Raw genomic sequence first — 11752 nt, 5'->3', positions numbered from 1 at the left:
GCCCTGTGCTAACATCTGCCAATCCTCCTCTTTTTTTGCTGAGGAAGACTGGCCCTGGGCTAACATCCATGCCCATCTTCCTCCACTTTATATGGGACGCCGCCACAGCATGGCTTGCCAAGCAGTGCGTCAGTGTGCGCCCGGGATCCGAACCGGCAAACCCCAGGCTGCCGCAGTAGAACGCGCACACTTAACCGCTTGCGCCACTGGGTCGGCCCCTTTGATGGGAAATTTTTTAAACTCAAAATTAAGTTTGGAGGAATGCCCATTTTTAAACATCCATCCTTTCCAAACAAGATCCTGTTCTGTCTGTCCATCTGGTTCTTTGATGCTTCTCAGTAACATTTTCTTCATATAAATCATGCACATTTCTGATTAAATACCTACGTTTATCATATTGAAATCGATTGTTTCATTTGCCTATATTTCCTTGTAATTTATTTGCTATTTTTGGAGACTGGAATTTATGGCAGCCTGATTTGCAGTGGGACTTTTCCCTCGTTGCACAATTTGCATTTCCTTCTGAACGCACACCCTGTGTACTTCACATCAAGTCACTAAGATCATCAATGGTCCAGTCTAGTTCCTGGTCTGCATTGTAGAGTCATTGCTCTGCTGGGTTAAGATCACTGATCTGAAGTTGGTTCTAATTCTGTCTCTTCAGTGTAGAGTTCCAACACATATAAGACGGTGAACTAAGCTCTGTCCTTGATGGTAATTTCATATGCTGTTAACTTCTATAGCTCTGCATGGACAATTCAGTGATAGAATGCAAAGGGGCTCAAGCCATCTTCCAAGCAGTTCTTTTTTTTTAATAGATTGAACGAGCTCTGAATGGAATTTTCCACAAACATGCAGAAATACTTTAAGATTGAGGTTTTATTTTTCTTTCACACAGTTACCTGAACTAAAGTTTGGAAAAAAAAAAAAAGGGAGTTAATATAAAATCAGAAATAAAAAAAAATAGCACATTATTAAACTTTTGAAATTGACTTACTTTTTAAAACTAACAGATATTAAAATCAAAATTAGAAAAACTTAAATCAACTTTTATTTTAAAGATATGCAAACTTCTTCTGTTCTTAAATGTTACTTTTTATATTCTGAATCGCCATAGCTTTCCATGAAAATACATTTAAACCTATACAAGTGTTTGGCATATCCCTAGCATCTAAGAAGATCTTGATATTTGTTGAATAGAATAAACAAAAGAAAATATTCTTTTCCATAAAGGAGATTTCATTTCTTAAATTTCATTTAAGAAAACAAGGAGTACCTTTAATTATACCTTATGAATAGTAGCAATACATGAAAAAATTATTCATCACAGACAGAATACATTATTTTATTGTACTGCATAACCTTCCCCTAAAAAAAAAAATCACTGCTCCCCCAAAGAAGTTACAACAGACCAAGAGCATACTAAAAATACTTTATTGTCATTACTAAATGCACTAAATATACATTCTAAATGGAATATATTGTATATTTCATGAAACACATATAACGTTCACCAAGGTAAAAAAAAAATAGCCATAGAATGGAAAGATGGCACACATAAAAAAAATGAACAGTTCTCAAATATTGTAATAACTTTACAATGTACCATAGATATTCTACAACCTTTTTATTAAAGAAAAGGGGATTAACCATTATACACAGTTTGAAGAGATTAAATGCCAGATATTCTACAGAAGGAGAAAATATTAGCATCCTGGAATAATTTTTATTCCTGGCCCATTTTCTGCCCACTGGAAAAAATTGCACTGTTTTTCCTTCCCAAGAGGACACACAAAAAAATTCTTTCCATTATTAGGTCCAATCTTCAACACTGTTCTCATGATGGAGCGTTTGCCATGGTTGCAGAATGGGAAGGACAAGTCTGCCCACTGTGGGGGAAAACAGAAAGATTGTAAAGGTTAGATGGAAGTTAGAATGATGTATGGGCTAAGCCTAGGCATGTTTGATTGGTGACATATTGTCTTCACTGCTGCTACTATTAATTTGACATTGTATAATAGACATGTGTCATTAGTTGTTGCCCCTAAAAAAACTTATATCCTATAAGAAGCATCTCTTACAAATTTGCTTGAATCACACAGCAAATTGCCATAATTCTGAGCTTCTCTTTGTCTAAAGGCATACTTACAAAAGTTTCTTCACTTTATTGAGAATAATTGAAAACCATCAAAATCTTGCAGTAAAGCGCTCACCAATGTTCCCGTGATAGATGTTTTAGTTAAAACTATTAAGATCAGGGCCGGCCCCGTGGCTTGGCGGTTAAGTGTGCGCGCTCAGCTGCTGGCAGCCGGGGCTCGGATCCCAGGCTTGCACCGACGCACCGCTTCTCTGGCCATGCTGAGGCCGCGTCCCACATAAAGCAACTAGAAGGATGTGCAACTGTGACATACAACTGTCTACTATGGCTTTGGGGGAAAATAAATAAATAAATAAAATCTTTAAAAAAAAAAACTATTAAGATCAAAGATTTGTCATGATTCTAATACTAAACATCCTTAGTCTCTTAGGAAAAGAAAAAATCCAACATAGAATTACTCAGACTAATTTAGGCAGATTCCACTGTATTATTCTCATTCTTATTAATATTGGCCTCAAGAGAGGTATAAAGCAGGCTGTGATATTATTAATATTGCTAATAATATTTTCTCCATTACATGTATAAAAGCTTCTAGAGGAGGAAATCTGTAAATTTAGTAAGATGGAGTCACATCTTGTGCAGGGGTGAAGATCTAAAATCATCATCAAATTTTCCCAGGGAAATTCCTTAGGAAGGTACCACTTTGAAGACAGATATTTTCTCTCTCAACAAGCCCAACCAGAAAATTTTAGCTCCAGCCTGAAACAGATCAATATTTTCTTTTTTCAGTTATGCACCAGATGGAGCAATTGGAAAAATATCTATCTTTAAACATTAGAATCACACTCAGCACGATGAGATGCTCACACTCTGAGGAATGCAGAGAGTGAGACTGACTAAAAGGACCCAGATTCTTGTCTCCTGTCTCACATTCATTTTCAGGGACACACTCATAGACTGGAAGGCATGAGAAATCACCTATATCTAAATTGTTATCAGGCCGTCACTTTTTTTTGGTCAAGCTTGTGTAGTAGGATTCACTAAGTTTATCATAAATTCAAGAGATGTAAATTATTTTTCTCATGTACCTCTAGCCAATGTATAAGCCAAAGGTTTTGATGTCACACTGAAGTTAGAAAGAGCACATCCGTATCTTGGATTATTAGCCACCTGGGTAAGTTACTCAAGACCTTTCTATCTTTATAAACCAAGGGCACCGCTTCTACACTTGTGGTTACAAATATGACATACTCCAATAATCTAATAGCTATTATTTAATTTTTCTTTTTTTTTATGAACCTCTTCGAATTTTAAATTATTCAACGTTCAGGCTTTAGACTGAATATCAAAAGTAAAACCGGAAAAGGATTGCTGTTACATTTTAATACCTGAAGTATTCAATGACACTGGAGTCAGCTTGATAAACTTTACACGTACTTGAAAAAATCCACATTGTGCTTCTCGAGGTAGAGGACAAGCATAGAACTGCCTGCCCTTGTTTTCGCCGTCCTTCCTCACAACGCGGAGAGCACAGAGGCGGTGGTGTTTACTGCAGCGGGGACTGCCAGCATTCAGCGTACAGGTGCCATCTGTCTTATTAATTTGAAGTTCCCTGTAATGACAGGTTACAAAATAACTACAGCATGATCTTGCTAAAGGGGTCATTCGTACCACCTCACCCCCATGTTAGAATTCTACTTCTACAAAGAAATTGTACCAAAAAGTGGACCATGGTCAACTTTAGGTAACTACGCACACTGCTAAGACTTTTTTTTTTTTTTTTTTGGTGAGGAAGATTGGCCCTGAGCTAACATCTGTGGCCAATCTTCCTCCATTTCATATATGGGACGCCGTTACAGCAGGGCTTGAAGAGTAGTGTGCAGGTCCGCAGCCAGGATCCGAACCTGTGAACCCTGGGCCGCAGAAGCAGAACTCGCAAACTTAACCACTACACCACGGGCCTCTGCTAAGACTTCTTAATCCTTGGTTTTGCCAGGTAATTTTAATTTACTTCCAAAGCCACCTATGTACCTAAAGCACGTAATTTAAATTTCTTAAGAATAAAAACAGCTGAATTGTGCATCCAATTTTCTTAGTTTTCGTTTGTGATATTCAGTTCTTCTCTTAACCAATATTACAGTGTTGCCACTTTTATTTCCTCTAAAATATTCTCAAGTCCAGCTGCCCCCGGCCTCCAAAGTAACTAGAGTCACCATCTTCTCTAATTATTTTCTCATCAGTAGCAAACTGTCATCAATGGCTCTGACAAGGCCAAAGAGATCACTCTCTCCCCTGTCCACTTTCAAGACAATTTTCTATGCTTTTCTTTGATCATGGCAACTATAATAGTTGCAATCATATTTCAGCAAGGAACAGGCTGCCGGCAGAGCAGAAATGTGCATTTTGTAAAGCTAGTAGGGAAGCTTCATTCCCTCCATGATTAGGATCAAGAGTATCTGGAGGTTATTCCTGCAAACAGTGTGCAAAGGTCAGGAGCTGGCCTTCTAGTGTGGCTGTATAGGCAGAATTTTCTCTTTGAAAAGGGGCTTCATGATTATTTTTAATTTTTTATATTTTGCGTAATTTTAATAATGCCTTTATAAGAGTTAGTCTTTTTAATAAACCGGTTAAAGAGAAAAAGAACTCACATCAATTAAAACCAGAAGTCCTTCCCTTTAATATCCCTATTTTAAGACTTTTTAATGATAAAAAGTTCATCTGTTCCCACTTTTTAAAATTAATTTCTAAGCAACAAAATATTCTTAAATAATTTTTAAAAATACTTAAAAAATCAGAGGTAGTTCCCCTTTTCTTTGCTTCCTAAACTATATTCTTCACATACTTGTTCCTATAATGATGCCTCAAGGCATCATATCTAATTGAAATGTTCAGAGTATGAGATCTTTTTTCCCCTGTTTTATTGAGATATAACTGACATATAAGAGATCTTTTATTTGTGATGAAATTGGTTTAAATTCATTTATAAAACAGATGCTTGAATATATTGCTTTAAATGGACTCAAACATTCTGGGGTAGTTTCTGAAGCTGTTTGAACAGCAGGCATTTGTAAAACAGAAGCAGCTGTCGGCATTGCTAAGGAAATCATCATAATTAAATATTTCATCAGTAACTATTCTGTCGGTACCTTTTCCAGGGTAGGGGACAGTGGCTTGTATTTTAGAATCATGGTAATAGCAACCAGAAACGGGAAGCTGAGAGGCCACAGGCTTCTCTTTTCCACAACCCCCCACAGTTACACCAGCCCCTCCCCGCAAAAGCGATATTAAAACTTCAACTTCAAGAGAAGCTAAATATCTCGATGGTTGTAGAGAAGTCCAGTGATTTCAAAATTGAAGCAAGTGGGTCATAAATGGGTGCTTTAAAAAAAAACTTTTAAAGGAGAAAAAAATGAAGTTAAGAATATTAACAATGATATGATGCTTTCTTATTAAAAGCACACACGTGCATGGGGCCGGCCCCACGGCTTAGCGGTTAAGTGCGCATGCTCCGCTACTGGCGGCCCGGGGTTCGGATCCCAGGCGCGCACCGACGCACCGCTTCTCCGGCCATGCTGAGGCTGCATCCCACATACAGCAACTAGAAGGATGTGCAACTATGACATACAACTATCTACTGGGGCTTTGGGGAGAAAAAGGGGGAAAAAACAAAGGAGGAGGACTGGCAATAGATGTTGGCTCAGGGCCAGTCTTCCTCAGCAAAAAGAGGAGGACTGGCATGGATATTAGCTCAGGGCTGATCTTCCTCACACACACACACACAAAAATAATAGCCATATGCTATCTGATCCCTGGTACTCAGAGTGTGGTCCACTAACCAGAAGCATCAGCATCACTTGGGAGCTCCTTACAAATACAGAATCATCTGCCCGTCCTCCAGAGGCTGGCAGAATCAGAATCTGCCTGTTAACAAGATCCCCAAGTGATTCATATGCACGTTAAGCTGCCAAGCACTGAGTTAATGCAACCAAGATACTGACGCCACCTGTGAGCACATCTACATATGCACGACTAATCTTAATTTTATGATAGAAAACATTATCCAGGATAATTAAGTGTTCTGATTAATTAAGGACATCTTGGTTCCTCTTTGTTTCAATCATTATTTAAAAGCTTTCTAAAATGTAGCAGAGCATTTTCTCAGGTAAATGTAGCATACAGAACAGTTCAACTTATTTTGATGATTAGGACCATCATTTTGAATATTAATATTAGATTGCAAATGGTCTATTAATATAACAGATCAGGAGTTGATCTATTATAATCTTTTCAATACCTTCAATGTAAGATTATCTTCAGTAATCTTTTCAGATAGCACCTATTTTAGTCTTGTAGGTCTTATGGTCTCTGTTGCAACTACTCAACTCTGCAGCACAAAAGCAGCCATAGACAATATGTAAACCAACAGGAATGAGATGTGTTCCAATAAAACTTCATTCACAAAAACAGGTGGCTGGCTGGATTTGGCCCTGTGGCTGTAGTTTGCAGAGGGAGAGGTCACTAGAACCAAGAGCAATGTTCAATGCATGATAGGTCCTCAATAAGTACTCATTAATTAATAAATAAACAAATAACATGGGACAGAGATCAGATAAAAACTATTATCAAGAAGGAGGACATTACCAAGCACAAGCTTGTAATTTTATTTTATTTATTATTATTATTTTTTTAATTTTCTTTCTTTCTTTTTTTCCCCCAAAACCCCAGTAGATAGTTGTATGTCATAGCTGCACATCCTTCTAGCCGCTGAACGTGTGACGCGGCCTCAGCATGGCCGGAGAAGCGGTGCGTTGGTGCGCGCCCGGGATCCGAACCCGGGCCGCCAGCAGCGGAGCGCGCGCACCCAACCGCCAAGCCACGGGGCCGGCCCCACAAGCTTGTAATTTTAAAATGGATATTATTTTTTCAGTGATCAAGTTATCATGGTTTAACTTTTTTACAGATAGCGTGATTCATTACAATAAAAACACTGTCTAAAATTTTTTGGAACTAATGAGTCTCACTGAATGTAGATTTTTGTAGCTCAGTGGTATTTCAAGGATTCAAACAAACAAACAGAGGTTAAATGACTCATCCTAGATGGTTCCAGGTGGTTCTGAGATCCTTGGGGACTAAAAAATCCAAAAAGTGACCCAGAACCAAGTAGAAAGGGCAGCGCTTCACTCTTGAGGAGAGGTAGAACAGTGGCAACCCTGATGGCAGCAGACAGGAGAAAATGACAGTGATTTTGTTAGTTTCATTTCATCCATCTCCGTGAGCCTTTGCATCAGCTCAGCAAAACTTGAACCTAAAATACATGTATTCTTTAAAAATGTACCACTGTGTTTTCCTCTGTATTTCCAATAATTCATCAAAGACTGAAAACTATTTCTAGCAGTTCCTCTTAACTGCTTAAAAATTGGTTCAACCATCTAATTTATAATCCGGTAGCTGGGTCAAATTCAAGTATATCTAAAGACCAATCTGAAAATATGCCTCCTCGACATAGCATGCATCATGTGGTGATGAGATCGGTAATTAAGAGCACAAAAGGCAAATTAATTACCATATAATTATTAAAGAAAAACTAAACTGGCTATAAATTCTCCGAGTGAGCCACCTGCTTTAACCATATTATGTCGTAGGCTTCTGCTCAGCATCTTGTCCACAAGATGAACACTGTAGCTGCCAGACAAGGAGAAAAATGAAATAAATGACAGTAATTTGCAATTTATTCCTTGTAAAGTAGCTGGGTGCAGAAGGGCTGCTGGGTGAATGTATTTCATCACTTGACATTTATTCTGCTGGTTGATCTTGATTGATTTGAGAGTCTCAGTCCTGGGGTTCTTATATTCAACAGATACACAGGCTGCTGAGTTTCTAAGTAATGCTGTGCACTGTGATTGATCATGTGACCTCATTACTAATGGCTTATGAAGAAATCATTTAAAATTAAGGTTACATTAATGTCTTTTTAAATCCCTAATTCATTAGTTAAATCGTCTGAGATTTTTCTACAAAGCACTAAGGAAATAAAAATATGCCAAGATATTTCATTGGGGTGCAACAAATGCCATAATATTTTAAAAGAATCACATCTACTTCTTTCTACTTAAGCTACAGAAAAGCCTGTTCAAAGTGATTTTCTTACAGGATAGCCTCGCAACTCAGATGCTCTTAAATAGCTCCTTCCTGAACTTTTGTCAGGAGACATTTATCAGGGTTAAGGTGAAAAGGTGGTATACTGATGCACTCAGTTAGAAGTTTGGCCCTGTAGCTTAATTTAAATATCTATCATTTGTATTATGGACAAAAGTAAACCAGTTATTATAAATGATTATGAACAAATTTAAAAAAAAAAATGAGTCAAGGATATATCATCAAAATTAACTGATGGAGGGGCTGGCCCTGCGGCGTAGTGGTTAAGTTCGGCATGCTCTGCTTCAGCAGCCCGGGTTTGCAGGTTTGGATCCCGGGCACAGACCTACACTACTCATCGGCAGCCATGCCATGGCGGTGACCCAAATACAAAATAGAGGAAGATTGGCACAGAGTTAGCTCAGGGTGAATCTTCCTCAAGCAAAAAAAAAAAACAAAAAACATTAACTGATAGTAAATTTAGAGTTGGGATAGGAAACTTGAGATAAAAGCATCTCTTGACCAAAAACTGTCTCAGAATTCTGTTATGAAATAAGCTTTAAGGATTCCCAGAGGTTGGTCTAGGAGTGTCCACCAAGTGGTCCTGCATCTCACTGCCCAAAGGAAGACTCCTTCCCTCAGCAAAGGCACAGCCAATCAGAGGAGAAGCTGGAAATCAGAATCCCTCTTGAGATTACTTCAGATTCCCCCCATAGGAACTCTCTCTGCTCGTCTTCCATTGGCAAGAAAAGACACATGGGAAAAAGACTCTTCACTTTCACTTCTTTTAAAATATTCTTCACTTCATTTAAAAATGCTGGATATACAGCACCTGCTTTCTGAAGGAAAAGAAAAAATAGCTTGGAAAAGAAAATTGTGGAGTGATGTCTTGCTCTGATGGAGGCATAATATCAGGTTGTGGTAGTTGGAAGACCAGAGAAAGGGACTAAACAAGGAGGGGGAAGGAGTGTCACCAGACAGTTTCAGGAGCTGCCAATAATCATTAAGGAATGAGGGATGACATTGTGAATTAAAATTTCTGCATCTCTGGTGACAGTAGATATCATCTGAATCTGGTAGTCTCATGAATGTGTAGTTTCTCCTGAATGTGCAGTTGGTAGTCTCATAAAACATATCTGGTCTGGTAGTATTCATTAATTGGAATCATAACTTTTTAATTTCAGATACAAAAGTAGCTCGCTCTTTGGGCTTTTTTGGTTGAAACAAAGAACACCATCCTGTATGGCTGTTTGAGATACAGCCACTTTCTTTAGCAGAAATGTCACTAGGAGTATCTCAGATCCCTCTCTTTAGAATAGAAGACACTTACTAAACTGTTATGAAGGATAGTTTCCCTTTTAGAAGAACTATCTTTCATTGGAAGGAAATATAAAAAAATGCCAACAGCGGTGAATGATAACTGGCAAGATTATGGGGGATTAAAACACTTTTCTTTATACTTTCCAACATTTTCCAAATATTCTGTATTGAGCATATATATGATTACAGTGAGAAAAAAAAATTTTTTTTCAGATGTTGGAAATTCTGTTTTTCTTTCCCTTCCCTTCTCTAACATTATAAGCTAATAGAGAAGGCAAGGGAAACAAATTACTATAATAGATTCAGGGTTTGGTTTACATGACCAAAATCAATTCAACTTTCTCAGCAATGGATGATTTTTCTGTGGTGTTAAAACAATGCAAATACCTGAAAGATCAAGGTTAGAAGCATCATACCTGTTGGAAAATCCAGGGTTGCAACTTTTGAGATCTGGTGATGAGGAGTGGGTTGTTTTCAATTTTTTATATGCTGGACTAAATAATTTAGATGGAGGGCAGACCCCAGGTGATAGGTTTACTTCGTTAGATAGTTGAGTTACATGGTTTGTTCTCTCCTTGGAGGGGTGCGGTATATCACTAAGACAGACATTGGTAGGAGGAGAGTTTTGAAATTCCTCATCTAGCATCTGGTTTTGGCTTTTTTTTCTTTCCAAAGCACTGGATTTATTGCTAACATCGGTTAAGACAAGGGTTGTACTTCCAAAGGCAGTTTTCCTGTTGATCTTCACTTCTGTACTTGGCTTTCCAAAGTTGTTGCAAGGGTACTTCACTAAGTGGTTAAAAGCAATAGAATTTTCCTCATTCTTGAGTACTGAATCTAGAAGAAGAGATAAGTAATTCTATAGTATTCCCATAAATGTCATATATTGACGATAGTATTCTTATAAATGTAATATACTGACTATTTGAAAGATCTTTTTATTTGATTAGAACATTTAGTTCATTCATCACAGTGAACTCATATAAAGAACTAATAATACAAAGCTAGCTTGGGCAATTCAGAATTAACCATCTTCTGGTTAGGAAATGAAGTATTATACAAAGTGCAAAATTTCAACAACTTATAGGGACTCAGAGGTGGGTTTAACAAAGATTTATATTTGCTTCATATTACGTCTAAGCATTTTAAGGTTATTCAGCTATCAGTTTTGTTACTATTAGGCAAAGTATTAAAGCAGTGGTAATTAAGAGGTGATATCTCATAAAGCTTTAGATCAGCAGTCAGAGGCCTATATTCACATCATCACGAATGTTATGTCAATGACAAGACAAAGTGAAAGGCTTATTTAAAAACAGTAAAGATGAATTACAAAGACAACATTTATTAACTATGTTTTAACAAAGTATCCTAGGATTTTCGAATCTGTACTATAGTATATTCTAAATTGTGGTTAAGATATGTGTCTTGGGGCCAGCCCGGTGGTGTAGCGGTTGGGTTCACGCCTTCCGCTTCGGTGGCCTGGGGTTCGCTGGTTTGGATCGGGGGCGAGGACCTACACACTGCTCGTTAGGCCATGCTGTGGCGGCGACTCACACAGAGCAGCTAGAAGGATGTACAACTATGACCTACAACTATCTACTGGGGCTTTGGGGAGAAAAAAGGAGGAAGATTGGCAACAGATGTTAGCTCAGGGCCAATCTTCCTCAAAAAAAATACGTGTCTTTCATACTCAGAAAAAATAACAAGAAAATAGTTAATGAGATGTGTGAAGGCATTTCAGAATGCTGAGATAAATGTGGAAACCCAGGCTGTGGTGTGCTGAGGGCTCTGCTGAATGGCAATGAAGAGGAGGGGAGAGAAATAGGAGATGGAGTACCAGCAAAGCTGTGCAAAGGGCAATGCCCGCCTTTCTGGCCCAGAGAACAAAACACAATATGACAGCTAACACAATGCTGGGATCGGTAAGTCAAGAATGAACTTTCTCATCTCTAATTGAAGAAAGAAATAACACTCTGAGAACACAATAGAAGCCTCAGCAATGAGATGGTTCTTAATCACAGGTTTCCTCCGAGGTTTTACATTCTCTGAACGCATGAAATTGTGAGCTAAAAAGAGTTATTTTGAAGGATTTCAATGAAATCAGTACAATTGTCTGAGTAAAGATTTTAATAACAAGGGGTAGGAAGGATAAAGAAGAGAAAAAATTCAGCATTTTTCTATTCCACCTGCGAAGATATT

The 11752-nt window shown here is 38.0% G+C and overlaps 1 protein-coding gene across 4 annotated transcripts in view; it reads right to left on the bottom strand.

The window, feature by feature from the left end:
• Window positions 1-1417: 1417 nt before the first annotated feature.
• NEIL3 (nei like DNA glycosylase 3) overlaps window positions 1418-11752 on the bottom strand; it is a 49233-nt gene continuing 38898 nt past the window's right edge. For 3 of the 4 annotated variants that reach the window (XM_087418316.1, XM_004428718.3, XM_087418318.1), the window contains 3 exons: window positions 9970-10390; window positions 3536-3710; window positions 1418-1889 (listed from right to left, as the gene is read on the bottom strand). In XM_087418316.1, coding sequence (XP_087274442.1) covers window positions 1707-1889; window positions 3536-3710; window positions 9970-10390 — 779 coding nt within the window. In that variant the 3' untranslated portion in view covers window positions 1418-1706. Of the gene's footprint in view, window positions 1890-3486; window positions 3711-9969; window positions 10391-11752 lie in introns of all 4 variants that reach the window. The other variant, XM_087418317.1, reaches the window with a different exon arrangement.

The sequence above is a fragment of the Ceratotherium simum genome, chromosome 28 (assembly GCF_057802395.1).
Source record: "Ceratotherium simum simum isolate JZ-2026a chromosome 28, ASM5780239v1, whole genome shotgun sequence".
In the NCBI taxonomy this organism is placed as follows: Eukaryota; Metazoa; Chordata; class Mammalia; order Perissodactyla; family Rhinocerotidae; genus Ceratotherium; species Ceratotherium simum.
This window is presented reverse-complemented; position numbering and strand designations above follow the sequence as displayed.